Below are 19,676 nucleotides of genomic sequence, written 5' to 3' on the forward strand. Positions count from 1 at the left end.
GGAATTTTATGTAAGTTTTTGGTAGAATAATTTGTGTTTATGTATATAAAACTACCTATAAATTAATCATGATTTTTTTTTGTGATTGTAGGAGACCCTCGTCAGAGAGTTCGGTTCGTTGCATCCGAATGAGCCAAATTGGAACGACATACGGGAGCGACATGCATACGAGGAGTGGGTGGTGCCCGAAAAGCTGATCTCCATGTTTCATGGAACTGATTTAGCCCATACATGGCCTTGGTTGTAAGCAAGTGAGGTAAGTATAATATAAACATATTTTAGAATTTTCTAACTGAAATACGTAACGTTTCTAAATATTTGTCATATTGTGTTGCAGATTTTTTGCTATTTGCAATGTCGATAAGAGTCATTGGTGTACTGTGGTTATATCTATCTCCAGATGGGAGGTGAGAGTGTATGACTCACTGTCACATGTGGAAGGTACACGACATCGTTGACTAAATGCAATGAAGCCAATCACTCGCCTGATGCCTAGATTGTTGCACACAGTGGATTATTATGCAGTGAATCCCAGTAGGTTTGTGCACGCTCCACATATGGAGATGGGGTTCGTCATGGAGCCACACAGTAAGCAATTCGTCCAACAAGATAGTGTAAGTTGTGGTGTGTTTGCATGTGCTTATCTGGATCGTTTGCTTGGTGGCACACCAAGACGGGAGCAGCTGCAGACTAGCGCACAAGTAAAAAAGTATCGAGAGATTATAGCTGTTAGGATATGGGAGTTGTGTGCGGAGCCTTCCCTTATTCATTGGCGTTCGTGATTAGTGACTAGTACAGACAATTTTTTGTGATTTTGATGACTGTTAGTTGAAGCAATGTGCTTATGTTTGGTGGTTTGTTGTTTTTGTGTTTGGCATGGTTGTTGGTTGTTAAAATACACTTGAATTTATCCCTTGTTGGTGTTTTTTGGGTGAACAAGGGCTGAATGGGCTTTGTACACGGTTAGGCCCTAACCGTGTACCATTTCTCGAAACCGTGCACGGAAGAACTCGGAACTGTGTACCGCACACGGCCAAATACTGAACCGTGTCACCGTGCACGGTTTCGAGTTCTTCCGGGTTGCGTGAAACTGTACACGGTTAGGGCCTAACCGTGTACAGAGCTCATTCAGCCCTTGTTCACCCCCAAAACCCCTGTTTTTGGAATTTTAAAGCAAGTTCAACAAATACCAACAACAAATTCAGACCCCAAACAACAAGTAAACATCCAACAACATTCCAACAACATTTTGAAGATCAAAGATTCAAAATCACTCACGACCCAACATTTTGAGGACATGCATTCCTAGTGTGTGTTCCACTCCTACAAATGTCGCATTTCTTCTTTCGCCGCCTTCGTACATCGGGTAGTTGCTCGACACCCTCCACCGGCACGTTCAAGTCCAATGCAAGTACTTGCACTGTACATCTCCGGGCATTGTGACCTCTACACTTGCAACGTGAGCATACTTGAGGTCGAGAATTAGGAGGACCCGAATTAGGAGGACCCTCAACTGCTGAACGAGCCCTACTCAACTTCGGTCATCCCGCATGGATCGTGATATCCGGGGGTTTCACAACATAGGCTGATATCTCATCGGGCACATTCCAATACGTAGGATGTGGAATAGGAACAATACGCTCCATATATGTGGCCAATAACACGGATTGTTTGAAATATCTTCCAATAAAATTCGTGACTTGCAATCCTGCACGCCTAATAAAATGCAAAGATAAAAACATAAATTTACAAAAAACTAATACAATATGTAAAATTTGTAATAAATGAGGTACCTAATAGCGGCACAAGCATGACGACAAGGAATGTCATCCAGGTCAAACTGAGCACAACTACAAGTCCGATTCTCGAGATCGACAATGTAGAATGCATGATCATCTTCAACACTAAACATGTGAGTCGTCGTCCCTCGAACAGCCAATTGTCGACCCGCTTCGACAGCCACATGCAACTTTCCCTCTACTACCTCAGTCAACTCATGTGACCTCGATGCAGCCGAGAGGCGTCGCCTATCGAACCATTTCTCCATAATGGCTCGATAGGTCTCGATCAATGAAGTAACCGGGAGGTGTCGTGCCCACAACAGTCTACTGTTCATCGTCTCGGCAGGGCACTTGGACCTGGCCCATCTCTCCACACCAATAGTGTCGAGGCATGTGTGCGCGTTGACTTTCAGTAATTGAAGCGCAGAAAAATTCCTTTAAAAATCGTCTGATCGATAGGAATATGCCGCTGCTTTGAAGACTGCAGCTACATGCTGCCCATAATGCGCGAGATTCTTCTGCAGATGGTAATAGCACAACCCGTGAGGGACGTTCGGGTAGACACACTCCACAGCATTTCTGATGCTCTTGTGCTGATCAAACACAATCAAGAGATCATCCGGCTGACCAAAGCAAGTCCGCAGTCGGTGGAAGAACCAAGTCCAAGACTCGTCGTTCTCGATAGGACCAAGCCCAACTGCAAGAGGAAATATTGCTTCGTTCCCATCCTTGTAACAGCGACGAACAAAATGTCGTCGTTCCTTCCCTTCAGATGGGTCCCGTCTACGACGATGACCGGCCACAAGTAACCCTTCTCAAAGGCAGCCACGCTCTGTCCAAGTGCAACAAACATATGATGGAACTTGCCATCATCATTCATCTCAAGGTCGTATAATGTGTCGGGATTACTCATTCTCAGCATATACAAATACGATGGGAGCATCTGATACGAGTTCCCAAAATCACCATACGTCATCTCAATCGCGATGTTTCTTGCACGGAGAGCGAAGCTGTAATTGATCTCAATACCGAATAAGCGCTGCATCTCTGACATCATCTCCTTCGGCTTCAAAACGACCCCCTCGCCTACCAATTTCCGTGCAAAATATCTTTCAACAACCCTCGCCGGAATTTGTCTCGGGGCAATGCGATTCAAATCCGTGTGGCAGGTATGATCCATCACCACCTTGATCACTCTCCAGATCGATGCACTCTGAACGGCTCACAGCATGAACGGACAATCGTTGCCATGCTTGCAAACAAACCACAAACGGGTCGTACTGGAACGATCCACGGCGTACTCCACGTGATTCTCCATATGGTACAGGCCAACAGCGATCGTCAAATCATCCTTCGACCGGAATAGAGCCCCCACTGATAATATCCCGCTCTCCAATACGTTAGAATCCTTCCAACCTAATGCCGGCGCATCGTCAAAATCGAGGACTGGAATCCCCCAGTCACGTACCTCAAGCTGCTGAACTCCAACACGAGGCTCGACATCGGGCTGATCATCCGATGTGAAATTCTGAGGCCCTGTCTGTCTCCACGCTTCCTGTTCAGTCGACACTGAATCCAATATCTCTCTGCATCGTATCGCCTCTTCTTCCTCATCCGAAGACTCGGACTCGTCTTCCTCCTCCTACGACGATGAATCGTCCCTACTATCATCGTGTGTCGGGATACTTCTTCCAACGTCCGTGTCGATAGGAAACATAGTAGACCGATGTCCCTCATAATATACCCGCTCTTGAGTCTGAGGAACCGGAGCCGCAGATTGTTTACCCTTCTCGATCACGTAAACAACAGGATATTTCTTATGCTCGGAAATCAGCCGGTTCAAATCCGAATCAGCCTTCAAAGCCACTTTATTTTTCGCCCTTCGTCCGTGGTCGATGTGTAGAAAAGCATATAAGTGGATCGACCATCCTCGTTTAATTGATCGTGCACCTCTTGCATCAACTTCGCATGACAAAGCTCTTCCTTAGACATGTACACGACAACCTCATCGCCGCCTTCATACTCGGTTAATTTCCACTGACCACTGTGCCGTATAACGATTGCTTGAAACGACATCTGCTTCAAAACGATAAAAATACAACATTTAAATACACAAATAGGAAACCGTGTACCCCAATACATCAACTGAATATACAAACATGCTAAAAATAACATCAAAATCATATTCAACCCAACCGTGTACAGCAAAATCGACCTCCGTGTACAATCGTGTACACAACCGTGTACACGAAAACCCTAACCGTGTACGGAAGAACACTAAGGGTTCAAAAATAAGGTAATTTACGTACATAATATTTTTTGATGCCGTTTTTTAGTCCAAAACATGTAATAAGTCATATATATAATATAATTATCGAAATAAACAACAAAAAATCACTAAAACTCAAACCGTGTACAACCGTGTACTCAAGAACACAAACCGTGTATAGCCGAAATTTAAAAAAAAAATATGTATTTCACATACCTTATGTAATACAAGCCTTTAGATGATTTTTTTTAAAAAAATTAGGAGCAACCGTGTACTACCGTGTATGTGTTTCAAGAGGATTTTCTTCTTCTTTCTTGTTCAAATGTGTGATGAATGAACATTTGGTTGATATTCTTCATTAACTACCTACCAGCAACCGTGTACGGACCAATTAATTTCGTAAATTTAAGGTTGTTTCCTTAACAAGTGTGTATGACTTTGATTTGGTATAAATGCACCCAACAACCGTGTGATATGGTTTTAATTCCCACATAAAATCACGCCATAAATTCATGTATTAACCCACATAATATTTTAAAAAATCACGCCTCATTTGGTCATGCGCACCCATAAATCATACACACGGTTGGGGAATCAAAATTTCTCACATAAAATAACGCCCATTTTTAACGTGAATAGAGAGAGAATCAGATTTTGATTTTACTTTCTTATTTTTAAATCAAAAATAACTAATATGTCACTATCATTCACTTTATTGACTTGTACTTATGTACTTTAGGTCAAAATGTGCTACAAAACTTATTTTTTTATGAGCCTTGATACTTAACTTATTTATTTTATCAAAAATGTTACTACTATGTATTGTCACTTTTAATAATTACTTTGACGTGTTTATTTATTAATTAGTGCGTGTTCTACCTAATATTACTCAAAGATATAAAAATACTACAACAAATATTAATCCATAATAGAAGAATCTGAATATACAAGTACTATTAAATAATACCCCCTTCGTCCCTGCATATAACGTCTCAAAATTGTAGAACAATATTATAGTTAGAACGTTATAAGCGGGATGGAGGGAGTATGTAATATTACCCCCTCAAATCGATAAAATTTATCTTCTATTATGCACTTTAAAACTTTAAAATAATAAATTATTATTATTATTATTATTATTATTATTATTATTATTATTATTATGATTAATTGCTTGTAAATTCACGAACTTTAGCGAAGATTCATTTTTAACACGTTATTTCAAAATTCCTATTTAATACACCAACTTTAACCCGTTGTTCAATTTTAACAACGATCAAATCTTCGGTGAATTAGAAACACACGTGGCTATGATGTGGCTTCTAGTTTCGGAGTCTAGATCTGGTGCGCCTCTCGCTTCATACACGAGCCACAGAGCACCCAAATCCTCCGCTACTTCTGCTAGGCCGCCGCGCCAAATGATGGTTTTCAGAGAGGGCACACGGCGGAGAAGGATGAAGGAGAGGAAGGTTTGAAGAGGAACATAGGAGAAGAAGAATTTCAGAGAGGGAGAGGAGAGGAAGAAGGAGGGCTGCAAGCCTAGATCTGCAAATTGTGAAGGAAGAGAGAGGGCAACGGGCGGCGAAAATCATGGAAGAGGAGGGAGTGTGGTGGGAGGAAAAGAGAGTGCGGCGGGGCGGCAGAATAAGAGGGAGGGTCACGGGCCTAGATTTGCAAATCTTGGAGAAAGAAAGAGGGCGGCGGGCGGCGAAAATCATGGAGGAAGAGGGAGGGCCGCGGGGCGGCAGAAAATGTGGAGGAAGAGGGAGTGTGGTGGAAGGAAGAGGGAGTGCGGCGGAGAAAGAGGGAGGGCCGGCTGGACGGCGAAAAACGACGACGTTTTAAGCTTCTCTAAAACGTTGCGTATTATTCATCAGTGAACAATTACAAAAGTGTGTGCCGGGAAGCCACGTCAGTGCCACGTGTGTTTTTAAGTCGCCGGAGATTTAGTGGTTGTTAAAATTGAACAACATGTTAAAGTTGCTGTATTAAATTGAAATTTTGAAAGAACGTGTTAAAAATGGATTTTCGCTAAAATCCGTGAATTTACAAGCAATTAACCCTTATTATTATTATTATTATTATTATTATTATTATTATTATTATTATTATTATTATTATTATTATTATTATTATTATTATTATTATTATTATTATTATTATTACTACTACTCCATTTCTACCCAAATAATTTATTATATATTTTTTTGGGATGTCTCTCAAATAACTTCGCATCCATTTTGGAACATTACATTATCACTAATAATATTTTATTTATTTTTATTTTTCAACATTTCATCATTTTCAATACTAATTACTCCCTCTGTCCACGAAAGAACTTTCTAAGAGGGAGTGACACAAGTTTTAAGAAAAAAGTTGTTAAGTGTATGAAAAAGGTTGTTGAGTGTATTGAGAGTGATGAAAATATGTTGTACTAATTAGTATTGAGAGTGGTGAAAAGTAAAAAGTAAGGGGTGGAGCATAGTTCAAAAATAGGTAGAAAGTTCTTTTATGGACGTCTCAAAAAGAAAAAAATATGAAGTCCTTTTGTGGATGGAGATAGTATAACATATTTTCATAGCATATTTTCTCTATTATCAATATATTTAATAATTTTTTTTAAAAATTCGTATCGTCTCGTACTAGAAAATTATTTAGAGAACGAAGAATGTATTAAACCAATGTGTATATATATAAAAGTACCCATCCCTATAATGTGTCTATGAAAAATACCCACCCCTGGAAGGTGGGTATTTTTCATAGACATATTATGGGGATGGTTACTTTTAATTCCACCCCTTATCATGGGTGGGTATTTTTCATAGACACATTATGGGGGTGGTTACTTTTAATTCCACCCCTTAAACAATTCCATTACGAATTAAGCTCTGCATGTAGATGACGTTAACAAACACGGTACAGCCTCAATCCCATAAAACACAATTTCCACAGTTGCAAGAAGCGTTGAATCAATAATGAAGGGCGTTGTCGATTTGTGGGGTTACATTATATATTTACCTCCACCAAGAAAACCAACCATATCTAGCATTGCTTTTTTTTCTTCTTCTTTAATTATGTGGAGTTGGAGAAAAATCAAACGTGTCGACATCAAGATTACAGAAAATCGTTATGAGGTGGCAAGAATCGCTAGATGCCCCTAATATTTTTAGTTTTAGATACTTGGAGAAACCTAATATTATTAATTATTATGTAAATATCTAGTCAAGTATGCTTAATATACATTTTTTCTCAGATTATAAACGTCAAATAAATACGTAGTTTTATTAATTATAAAACTACTTCGTTCGGACTAAATAGATTAAAAAAAAATATATTATAGTATTTAATATAACATCGTCTTATCAGATTTTTAATTATATATATTTTTTTAATTATTATCATCAATTGAATGAATTGGTTGGTTAGTGTCACACAGGTCTATCAATACAAAAAAAAAATTATCACAAGAGAGAAAAAGGATAGACGAAGCTTTCAGTCTCATATGTATGATCTTTCGGTATATTCTTCTTGAACCGAGTTTAACTGTTTATATGTCTACAAAATTAAGGTCAACTTAAAATGGAGGCCAAATGATCCTTTTATCAAGCTTTCAATTTTTTAGTTAAACATATGAAGTTATTTATGAAAATAATGTCAATTTATTTTGAATGCCACAGATGAGATTGATCATACTCCATCCATCCTCTAATTTGCGAGGTAATTTTTTTCTATAAATACTAAATATAGATGAGAATAAATATATATATATATGTGTGTGTGTGTATTAAAATGAAAACAATACACTTATGGACAGTGATAGTGAAAGTAGCCGATTAAAATTTTAGTTGTCATTAACTAATTAAGCGTTTGAGTAGACTAGAACAATTCAATTATTTTATTAATATTTATTAAAGATATTGGACTAGAATTGGGGGTGGGTAGTGGGAGGCCCGCCAGAGTGAGTTCTGCAGAAGAGGCAGCGTCTACACTCGGCCAGCCTATTACCCCTCCATAAATTCATGCACCATTACTGGAGATGCGGCGGCCGGTTCTCACCTTCCGCTTTGTTTTCCTTACTCATTAGTTTAAGGCAAGTCTTAAAATCACCCTCAACCTATACTTATACAACGCTCACTCAAACCAAAATCTACTCCACTTTCGATGTGGGACAACAACAAAAATCTAATTCTTCAACCCCCGTTCCCCACCTTCACTTCTCCTCCACTCCGTAGCTTCCACCGGCTCGGCTGGAGCCGGGATCGCTCAAGTACTTGTCGTGGAGCCACCGCGATATGTTGAGGGGGTCGCCGCTGCTTCTGGTGGGGAAGACGCTGCGGCCGCTCTGCCACTCGTTTGTTAGCGTGACCCATTCCTTCCTCCACTGTCTCAGCTCGAAACCGTCGCCTCTCTCCAAGCTCCGTGTCAGGAACTTGAAGTAGATAGCTGCTCGAGGGCCATAGTAGCCGCGCAGCAGCCCGCTCCAGTACTTGTTTCCTGCAACGAGACACGAGAAAAACGGAGAAGATTGAACGAAGTGAGTGTTGTGAGAGGCTGAATGTGGGTGTGTGATGGGGCGATTTTGGAAGTACCGTAGTCGCGGAGCAGGCTGGCTTCGTCGTCTGTGTTGTCGAACCACATGGTGATCTGAGTTCTCGCGTTCCATTCGAACTGCGTGATTTCATGAGTTGGAGGAATGTGCCCATTGTTGAGGAACTGATAAAACAGTGATGAATTGAGTGATGATTCTTACCTGTATCTTCTGTTGGTCGTCTTGGGCGAGCTGCTTCGCGCTCTCCAGCCACGGCCCGAGTAGGAATCCGTCATGAGAGGCCAAGAGAGTGTCCATATCGTCCACGAGGCCGAGGAATTTCTGGCTGAGGCGCCTCACGCCGCGCAGATCTCCTGCCTGATAGGCTTCCACGACCTCTACGAATAGGTGATTCGCATATTTGGCCAGAGCTTGTCTCGTTAGATCCACGACGTCGTACCTGAAGTAACCGGACAAACGAGCTCACGGGCTAAGAAACGTGACAATGTCAGATCTGTCTGGTAGAACAATATGCAGACGTACCGGTAAGTGCTACTTTCCGAGAGCTGATCCCCACCCGCGATCAAGAGTTGCAGCGCACGGATTACTTCTGAAGTCGAGTACCATAGGTGAGGGTGAGTATAGTCGTAGCTATTCTGTGGATAGGCAGCTCGCCCGAGGGCTAGGCGATGATGATGGCGACGCGCTCCAGGTAATGAAAGTAGGGATGAAGAAGTAGAGACTGAATTAGGATCAACATCTGGAAATGACACTATCACATCTCTGTTCTTGTCCTGTTACAGAAAATGAAAACCACAAACATTTATTTCAGCATCACACCACTAGTGCCTAACAAACTCTATATTTGACGAATTATTCGTGCTCACCATTAAGCCATCTGTGCAGTTATATAGTGTTTGATGCAAGATGTTCCAGGAATCTCGAATCGATGGAACCAGCTTCCCATACCGTCTTTGGACATACGCGTCAATCCATGCCTGGAGGCGAGAAGAAAGAAGTTGCAGTAGTGTTTTAATGATGCTTAAAATGAAAATCAGTATTCAGTACAGATGGATTGAGTACCTTCACGTCAACTCTGTCCCATCGAAATGCCATTTCAGACATGAGATCATAGACAACGGGATTCTGTTCTATGCCTTCCATTGACATCCCAACACCAACCTAAAAGGTGTGAACGAGAAACAAACATGCAGCGGAAGACAATGAGTTTGAAAATAGGTAAGAAGATAGCGCGTGTTTGCATAAATGGGGAAGCCCTAGAAAGTAAGAAAACACGAGTTTGATTCAGTGGACTTGCCATGGTTGAATTTTCACTTAGACGAGCATCTATAGGTCCGGATCCCACTGAGTCAACATAACCATACATTTCAATATTCCCAGCAAAGTTGTGCAGCATACACCTGAAAGCATATCGAATTTGGATGATATAGCCACACATTAAAGAAAGTAAAAACTCAAGGAATCATGGACACTGAGATTTTCGGTGTGTGCTCGCTTCAGCCAAAGATGAAACAGATGTATGGGGACATTAAATCATGTACCAATCTGGTAGATATGTCACACAAAATCACGAAGAGCGTACCAGATGTAAGGTACGCCGTAGAACTGTTCTGAAGTAGCCCAAACTGGTTTAACTTCGGCGAATAGATCAAGAACAACCAACCTTCCGAGAGGAACAGAATGCAAGAGTGCCTGTAAATGAGATTATTAGTTGAAGTCTAAACAAAAATAATTTGGTGAAACCATGCAGCCAAAGTTGCTTTGTTCTATGCTGTTGGAGACGTCTATCCAGGTACACAGTCCGGAGAAATTCTGGGAAGTAGATCAAAAGATCAAATCTAATTTGCGGAGAATTGGATTTTACCTTCATCTGTGGAGGCTTCCAAAATGGATCATCAGTAAAAAGCCATCCCTACATAAATATAAGGAAAACTGCTGAGTCAAGATGAGAAGCGTGAAAGGTCTCATGTAGAACTAAGAGACCGAGCATTCACTGTGGGATCAAGACATCATAGTAACTTCCATCAGCATTGTTGCCACCTTAAAGAATAAGGACAATGAGGCTTTTGTAAATCACCTGCATCAGCCAAACAGCATCATCATCGCCACTTTCCATGCCTTTAAAAATTGCAGCAGCTAATGAAGAGATGTATTCTGGGTCATCTACCGGAGGCGTATTCTCATCAAAGGTGTCACTGCAATAGATATTATTGAAATTTGAGTAACCATAGAGTTAAGATAGGCTTTTAGGAAAAACAACAAACGATAAAATAGAATCTAAAGGAACTTATGCCAACAGAATGTAATGAGAATTCTGCTAATTTTATAACAATGACACGCAAGCAAACTTAGATTTGAGAATTGAAGATCAAAAGTTTAAGAAAATAAAGAAAGAAACCCCAAGTGAAAGCAGAAGAAATAGAATGAATTGGAGCTTACCAGTTATATATGTGGCTGGTCCTTCCATATTCTGAAACGAACAAATATCCAAATAATGAGGAGGCAAATAAAACAGTTTAGAACTTTAAACCACTCAGATAGGATTTTAGCTTTAGTTCAGCTCGAACATAAATGCCTAACACAAGAGCTCGGAATTCTTTGAATGTAACTGGCATGAATACCTGCCAACTGTTGTGTGATAAAAGCCCTCCCTATTTCGACGAATAAGGGATCTGTTGCATCCAGGAGATAGGTACAGCACCATCTAGGGTCACTCCTAACAGTAAACCTGAAGAAGGTCGAGAAATGGAACAACTGAGTTACATAAAATTCATCATTTTTGTTCAGCATCACTCAAGAGAGTCATGTTGCAGGAAAATGAATTGCATGAAAAATTCTAATTTTTTCACTTAGGATAATAGCATAATTTCTTAGCTTTTCATCAACTAAGAAATGATAGTCCATCTATTTAGAAAGTAATAGTTGTGGTATTGGTAAATATAATATGCTCTAGTTCAAATATATTGCAGCAAGCATTGCGATAAAAGAAATACTGAAACATTGTGACAGAGTACACACCAATTCCCAAGACGAGTTATTTCTGCAGATGGATATACTCTTGTAAGAGCTGCTGGAACGTTCCCAGAGAAGGCTGGAAGGACTGCAATGCAATTTGAATTTCAGGCAAAAGATAAAAAAGTATATCAAAAGATTATGTCATGAATATAAATATCCCAGAAGTTCTCAAGCATAAATGCAATTCTGGTTGAGATTGTTGTGTAATTTCACAAGTACTCTCATAGGTGACACATGTTGTTTGCTTGTCTGTCATATTAGCCTAAAGTGGACATTTAGAAGGTAATGAAACAAAGAGCAAAACTAAAACATATGGATGCATTGCCTTTATTTAGATCTCCTTGATTTAATGATTAAATTTCTGTTTAGTTGATGAGTTTCATGCCATCATTACATGCTCAATTTAGCTATATTCTTAGCAGAAAATATATATTTACTGGTATTAATTTTTTTAATGCATTTTACGTTAATGTGTTTTTAGATGATATTACATTGCATTTGTGCATACAACATATCAACATTTAGCACCCCTCACTCAATAACTGAGGCACCTGGATTCATTCCGAACTCGTACATTCTGGCAAGAATTCTTTTCTGCATCACCAATTGCTGATCCAACCAAGTTTGTGGCAGTGGACCACCCCACCTGCAATTAAAGTCGGGCAAGTCGAGATAAGTTGGCAAAAGAAATCAAGCTTGCTAATATAAGCTGGAATTTAGTTTAGGGCTGTAAGCTTACCCGTGTAGATTTCCCATACGTGACCATGCTAGAAATGCTGGACCTCCAAAGAAATCATCCAAATCTTGAGCACTTATATTAAAATTCTGCTGAAGAGATCATAAAGAGTTAATAGCAGGTAAGAGAAATCAAATTTGACTCGGCTGAAATGTTTTACAAAATAATTATACCACAGAAACTGCATAAAATGAATTAAAGACATTGATTCATTCTATTCTTTTTAATTAGACATGCATTAAGATGATTCCCTCTTGAGTTTTAACGTTACTATATTCCTTTTTATTTGCAATGTAAGAAGATGGTTCAAGCAGCCACATCATAGAGTACGTTGCATTTATTCCTTGACTTATTATGTAACGGATCGTGCATCATCCAACAGTGAACTTACAAGCTCATCTCCATCTCGGTCTATGTAAATTGTAATTTGATTAAAAAAAGAAAACTTTAACTTAAAGAACAGCATTTTAAAGAAAAAATCAATATAACCTGGAAGACTTTCTGCCAGATGGCTTCTTGACCGGTAAATGCCAAAGGCAAATTGATACCTTGGAGCGCCATCCAATCAATTTCCTTCTCCCATCTTTCCCAGTCCCACCATGCAAACGTATCTGCAGCAGCAAATAATTGAACATGAGCACCAACTTTTAGAAGAGCATATGCAACAGCACAAAGATGAAACTATCGCTCACAGCTAGATGAAACAGCATTCTGATAGTAACTCCACGGAGTAGGTCTCTTTATAGTTATCTCCGAATCTTGAATAGGAGGTAAGGATCCGGGTTTTGGTACTGAAGAAAGCTGTGCACCGCCGGTTTTGCTCCACGATATATGTGCTCCACAGTAATACTTCAGGTACCAATGTAGACCGGACAAAATCTCCACTCCAGTAGTTCCACTTATTCTGCGGGAAACACGAGCCTAGCAATCTCACAAATATGTTTTGGAGATTCTGAAGCAAAACTAGATACTTCGATATCAACATTGAAAAAACTAAATTCAAAAACAGAATTCCACTACTTGAATTCAACAAGGGTCAACCAACTTGGAATATCATAACCACAAAATATATTTTCTCTTTCAATTTCTTTTGTATGTCCCCCTTAAAAAAAATCTTTTGTATATATTCCTATAAAGTTTATGTTAATGAAACGAGGAACTCGACGTACAAAATTTCAGGAGAACCACCATGATTGATAGCAGGATAATTGCTCAACCTAAAGCAATATTCTCCACCACAGTTATCCTGCACAAGTAACAAAAAGAGGACTAAGAAAAAGCTAACTATATGCCAAAAGGGAAGAGAAGTTCTATAATGAGGAATGGACACACAGAAACATTACTAGATTAAATCAGCCTTTTTATGTCATTATCAATACTTCTCTAAACCAAGGAAGATAAATAACAAGAAAACAAAGGAACTTGCTATAAAGGTCCACTCATTTTAGTTTCACATCCACAAAATTCTTTTCAGAAGGCTTTTACCCAAAATGTAATCAGCCAAAAATCTCAACAGAAATAGTAAATTATAAGATTGTTCCTTTTTCTATATTGATCCAAATCACCCAATGAATATTAGCAGAATTAATGTGACTCCAATCCAAATTAATCTATTAAGCGAAGATGACCAAAAAATATGCAATTTTTTTGGGAAGACTTACTAATTTACCATTAATTGCAGTAACGTAACAAAAGGGGAAATCACAACTAACAAACCACCATATCAGAATTAACTCAAAATTACTACTGATTTTGCTAAATCCGGAAAACCATAAAAAGTAGAAGGCAACTAAGGTGAATTAATTTTGCCTTAGAGATGATGCGGAGCTGAAAACTGGAAGAATGGGAGGGAATGAGGCGGTTGAGGGCGGCGTGGGCGGCGGCGACTTGGACAGGCGGCGGCGATCTCTCGCGGTCCTGAATCTCCAGCAGCCGTGAAATGTAGCCCACCCCGAGAGTGGACGATTCTGCCACTGGCACGCCGTTGATAGCAATGAATAGGAAAATCAAAGTAAAGCATAAATATGGGAAAGCCGCCATGGATTGTGTGTGGAAACAGAAATGGTAGAGCGAGCTAAAGGGGGTTTGCTTATATACAGAGGAGGTGGCAGAGAAGAGGGGGAATTAGGCATCTTTTAGTGTGTGTAGTGTGTGTGAGGGGATATGGGAGAGGATGAAGACAAAGTTGCCGGCCGGAGAGAGAGAGAGAGAGTGTGTTTTCAGTGTGTGTTTTCAACTACCTTTGGAGGTTGCTGGCGGGCATTTTGTAATGTACTTTTTGTACCTGAATTTTGTTTATAAAAAATTGATATTTCATTTTATTTTGGGTTCCTTTCACAAAAAAAAAGATATTTATTTTCTTTTATGCTGGGGAATAGTTTTTCTTTCCTATTTTTGATTGGATTGAAAATTGTTGATTTTAAATTCTAACTAGCTATTATAATTACGATTAATGTTAGAGGTAAATTCTAATAGGTTAAAGGGTTGAAGGGATAGTGCATCAAGTAATTTGTAACGGCTAGCTCGATCCTCTTCTTCAGGGATGTCATCAGATAAGGAATCTTGGAATACTTGCCGACATCAACTATCGTTTATTTATAATTCATTTTAAATTTCACCAACTGTCCATCCTACCTTTTCTACGTTCCTCACCCTCCTCCGCTTTATCACCGACAGTCTATTTAAGATATTAAATTCAACGATGACAATTAAAAACAAGGATTGCATTCATTGTAAAACTTAATCCAACACTTTACAGCGCTAAATTGATGACAACCATGCATTACTGCATGTCAAGCCCTAGTAAAATTCTTAGTTTTGCATCGAATTAAACCACATGCTCCATCCATTTGCACGAGTCCCCATTAATTCCTTTGAGTTTCATTCTTGCTAAGATAATTCCCAAATGGAATATTTAACGCATTAGTTACAACATTACAAGATTCAACCTCCAATTTGATCTTTTTCAAATTTATTGTTCATATTGCTTGCCTGCTTGGCCAATACTTGAAACAATAAATATCATCTTTTTATAAAAGGGCACAAAAGTCATTTTAACTACAAATAATAATAATATGCACTAGTCAATATTAAAAATTCACAAAAACCACATTAAATTCCTCCCAAAAGAGAATCAATTGAATTGCCAAGGCTAGCTTAAGATTCCACAGAGCACACACACAATCAGTTAGACAAACTGCTAAAAATATTCATTGTGTAATTATTCAGTTATTTACGAGTGTTACAGAATAGTTCAATTGAAAAATATAGTGATAGGCTTCTTAAGCTAGAATGCGTTGACTTAATTGGTTCTATCTTTTGTATTTGTCTTCTTGTCTTTTTCAGACATCTCTTATTTGTCCTAGAATCTTTAATAATTTATATTGCGAAATTTATTAAGCCCATTTGTTCTTTCTTATCAACGAACTTTTTTCTATGCTTTTAATAATTAACTAAGAAGTTTTTTATATAGATTTAGCAATTACTTCTTTGTCTTGTTGTAACAGAAAACATTTTGTCTCTGAATATTAGAAATTTTCTCAGCCAACCAAGCTCACAATACATGTAATTAGAAAAACTAATACATGATTGACATAAAAAGAAAACTAATTAATACCATCAAATTCCCCAAGAAAAATCCTATACAAAATTCATTGATTGATTAATGGTAGCTTTGAACCAAAATCTTGGCTTGGGCCCCCCCTTGAATGTACACAAAAGTGCATTCGGAATTAGGCTGCAAAGTTTTAATCCATTGAGGAAGCTCATAAGTATTCTTTGCCTGTGTTGGAGCCAGCCCCCACAGTGACCCTGTCAGCCCCTCAAACTGCAGCTTCAGCCCCCCAATAGGCTTCTTTGAGATGTTCTTGATCACCACCTTGTGGCGGTAGTATTTCTCCGCCCCAACGCTCCACGAGCTCGTTATGGAGTGAAGAAACTCAACTGGGACAGCTGCAAGAGATGTTGATGATCATGCACTACTTCTGTTAGGATCATATATGGTGGGGGCTTGAGCCCACCCTAATCCCTAAGTAAACAAATATGGACGTTTGAGATCATATATGGTTATTGCTTTACCTGCTTTGGAGGGGGAAGCTGGTGCATAGTGTGGAGATGGAACTGCAAAATTGTAAACAAGAATCCAATAGTAAGAAAAATTAATGTAACAAATTATGATAAAAAAGAATTTGAATTCCAATGATTATAGACCTTGTGGCTTGTTGTAAGGGCTGGAAGGCCTGGGCTGTCCATGACCTAAATAAGCATGCAGCAAATTACAAAATCAGACATGAATAAATCCAACAAGAATACTAAAAAAAGGGGCTAGTTTTGATTTTTTATTTTTTTATTTATGGTAAATAATTTAATTACCTGCAGAAAGAGTGTGCAATCTTGAGAAAACTCCAACTAGGGGGGCCGTTCCAGACAACGTCGGCTCCGTCTGCTCGTAAACGGATCTGTCATCCGTGAACTCATCGTTGGCATTGGGCCCGCCGACAAGGGCACCGTGGATGATGTTAGGGTTGGCCTGGTAGCGCTTGTACCAAGTCTCGAACCCCTCCACGCATCCAACAGATGAGTGGAGGAGGGAGACGGGGGCGATGGACGCACCCCTGTGGTGGACATGGAGAGGGTAGCTCTGGCCATAGCCCACCAAGTAGCTTAGGGATTTAGGGTTCTTGCCAAGAATATAGTCGGCCTACATTCAAAACAACGTCGTTTTATAACTAAACAAACAACAACAAATGCATTGATCATTCGGTCGGTTCGATTGAAAACCTAAACAAACTAAAACAATTAGCTTCAGTTTCAGTTCGGTTTTCAGTTGACTTCACTTTTATTAACCAAAATAGTCACAAAAAACACCATAATAAAATTAAAAGAAATACATTCATATAGTAATAAATATCTTAACATTTAAGATTTTTAAGGGTTTGATATTAAAGAAATTAAAGAAATATATTTAACATATAGCTTGGGTCTTATAAATCATAATCGAACCGAATCGAACTGAACAAATTGAAATTGAATGGTTGTATTTGATTTTTTCAGTTTCGATTCGATATTGCTCACCCCTAGCTACAATGCAAATAAAAACAGATCAAGAAACAAGAATTAGACATAATTACTTGTGATTTGGCAAAGTTGAGGATTTGTTGAGGCTGGATTAGGCCATCTGGGCATTGCACAGACTTCTTGGCCTTGGTTAGATAATCAGAGTAAATTGTGAGGAGGAAAGAAGCAGATGCAGAATACTGCATATTGTTCCACTCACGCACATAGATAAGCCCACCTAAACATCAAAATTTACCAAGAAAAAAATAATTAATCACTAAATGCATAATTAATTCTTGAAAATAAAATACATGTTTACTAAAATGTGTGCTAACCAGGAGTCATCTTCACATTGTATCCATCATTCTTCTGCATGCAAGCGCAGGCGAAGTAGTCGGCCTTCGCCTGATACTGCTGCAGCGTGGCGGCGTATTTTCCGGCACCTCCTTCCAGCAAAACCTGCAGGTAGAGAACGGTTAGCGTTTTGGTTTGGGTTAAATACATTGTTGTTATTATATGCAAAGGTTGCGTGTTCGATACTAGGGTTTTTTTATCTTACATTTGTAAGAAGGATTTGAACTCCAGCGTACTTGTTGTCCCAAGAGAATTCCTTGACGGCCCAGCCGGTCCCACCGAAGGCGGCGCAGTTGTCGACGGCGTATTTCAAGTAGTATTCATCGTTTGTGGCTCTGTGTAGCCATGTTGCAGCCCATAACAGTTCATCCTAATAGGAAAAATGCAACATAAATAGCATTACAAAAAAAGTGTAGTTAACGACAGAAAAAACTGTCGTTAAAACTCTAATTTTTCATGAAAATAATAATAATAATTAATTAACGACGAATTGACAACAGAACGGATCCGTCGTTAATCCTTTCATTACAAACTCAATTAACGATGGAAATTTTCGTCGTTAAAGTAAAGAAAAAAAAAAAAAAAACTTACATGGTAACCAGATGATGTGTAGAATTGCTTGGCATTTCCAATTGAATCAATGAACAAGCCTCTAAATGTGTCTGCAAATGAGAAAATCTAGAAGAAAAATATACATATCAATTATTATATACAAATTGAGTAATTTATATTTTAATCTAGTCAAAATTAGGTGTGGAAATTGAATACCAACCTGTTTTGCATGTACTAAAAGAAGACTAGAATAAGCAGAATCAAAAGGTTTGAAAGCCAAAGAGGCGGCGGCCAAGGCGGCGGCGGTTTCTCCGGCGAGGTCAGAACCCGGATGCTCGGCGTCCAGCTTGTACGCCGTCCGGGACGTCGTCATGTCCTCGGCCCGCTGCCAGCAATAGTGATCCGACGCCCCATCGCCGACCTAATCACAAAATCAACCAATATCCCATACACGTCATGCAAAGTAAAAATTTCAAAATATAATGTCACAAATATTAAATTGTTGACCAACTAATTATAGTAATTTTCTTGATTAATGTACCTGCCCCCATAGCACATTTTGTTGAGGATGGCATTTGATGAAATAATCAGTGCCCCATTTGATTGCCTCCAAAATTTGTCCCATTTGATTTAATTTCATGAAATCTTCTTTAAAATCAACAGCTGCCCATGACAACATTGTCACACTAAACGCCATTGGTAGACCAAATTTTACGTGGTCTCCGGCATCATAGTATCCTCCCACCAAATTCACCTACTCATGCAAATTAAAATAAAATAAAATTATATATATATCAAAATATATAACTCAAAATTCACCTATATATATAGGAATGTTGGTGAAAATTTGGTGACGAAACTCACCCCTTGAGGAAATCCGTCGCCAAGGCCCGAGTTACCGCGCCACTTCACGCGTTGGGTGGAAGGTAATTTACCGGATCTCTGTGCCTCGAAGAAGAGAAAGGTCTTGTCGAGGGCGGCCCCATAGTCGAACGAGTCGACTGCGGCCGCCCCGACAGCGGCTAGGCCGAGTAAGAGGACTAAAATGGCGTGTGAAGGTGTTGAGGTTGCCATTTCTTGGCTTTGGGTTTTAGTTAGGAAGTACTTAGGAGATATGTAGGTTTTTTGTATGTCACGTCTATTTATATGTTTTTAGGGGTGGGGGTGGGGGTGGGGGGGGGAGGTGTAGGTAGGTAGGGAGACAAATACAATAGGTTTGTGCGGAATAGGAATGAGTGGGAGGAGGGGCATATAGGGTGGTAGTCTCCACGTTCTTGAAAATGATAAATAATTGAAATAATGAAGTGAAAATCGATGCAAAGATTGAGCTTCCCACGTTGGGTTTGACGTTTTTAAATGTTAATT

The 19,676-nt window shown here is 39.2% G+C and overlaps 2 protein-coding genes and 1 non-coding gene across 4 annotated transcripts; all 3 read right to left on the bottom strand.

Annotated features, from left to right (window-relative positions):
* Nucleotides 1-7,922: 7,922 nt before the first annotated feature.
* LOC130999312 (alpha-N-acetylglucosaminidase-like) lies at nucleotides 7,923-14,558 on the bottom strand. Of its 2 annotated transcripts, none has more exons than XM_057924828.1 (19): nucleotides 14,160-14,558; nucleotides 13,520-13,596; nucleotides 13,043-13,254; nucleotides 12,840-12,961; nucleotides 12,354-12,439; nucleotides 12,166-12,260; nucleotides 11,618-11,699; nucleotides 11,221-11,327; nucleotides 11,039-11,069; nucleotides 10,677-10,794; nucleotides 10,464-10,511; nucleotides 10,182-10,291; nucleotides 9,897-9,999; nucleotides 9,662-9,760; nucleotides 9,466-9,576; nucleotides 9,122-9,372; nucleotides 8,801-9,038; nucleotides 8,640-8,718; nucleotides 7,923-8,544 (listed from the first exon to the last, which is right to left on the bottom strand). In XM_057924828.1, the coding sequence occupies exons 1-19, from the start codon at nucleotides 14,388-14,390 to the stop codon at nucleotides 8,261-8,263; spliced, it is 2,484 nt and encodes an 827-aa protein (XP_057780811.1). In that variant the 5' UTR covers nucleotides 14,391-14,558; the 3' UTR covers nucleotides 7,923-8,260. The 2 variants fall into 2 exon arrangements, with proteins under 2 accessions (XP_057780811.1, XP_057780810.1); XM_057924827.1 differs by having other exon boundaries at nucleotides 12,354-12,442; nucleotides 14,160-14,543.
* On the bottom strand, nucleotides 7,992-8,144 carry LOC131002067 (U12 minor spliceosomal RNA). Its single transcript, XR_009094148.1, has one exon. It is a non-coding gene; the product is annotated as a U12 minor spliceosomal RNA (small nuclear RNA).
* Nucleotides 14,559-15,846: 1,288 nt separating the features above from the next.
* LOC130999334 (endoglucanase 5-like) lies at nucleotides 15,847-19,441 on the bottom strand. The gene is made up of 11 exons (XM_057924848.1): nucleotides 19,176-19,441; nucleotides 18,853-19,065; nucleotides 18,532-18,732; nucleotides 18,351-18,437; nucleotides 17,965-18,129; nucleotides 17,741-17,864; nucleotides 17,480-17,643; nucleotides 16,722-17,049; nucleotides 16,560-16,604; nucleotides 16,428-16,469; nucleotides 15,847-16,301 (listed from the first exon to the last, which is right to left on the bottom strand). The coding sequence occupies exons 1-11, from the start codon at nucleotides 19,383-19,385 to the stop codon at nucleotides 16,012-16,014; spliced, it is 1,869 nt and encodes a 622-aa protein (XP_057780831.1). The 5' UTR covers nucleotides 19,386-19,441; the 3' UTR covers nucleotides 15,847-16,011.
* Between the last annotated feature and the right edge of the window lie 235 nt (nucleotides 19,442-19,676).

Source organism: Salvia miltiorrhiza, chromosome 8 (genome assembly GCF_028751815.1).
Source record: "Salvia miltiorrhiza cultivar Shanhuang (shh) chromosome 8, IMPLAD_Smil_shh, whole genome shotgun sequence".
Lineage (NCBI taxonomy): Eukaryota > Viridiplantae > Streptophyta > Magnoliopsida > Lamiales > Lamiaceae > Salvia > Salvia miltiorrhiza.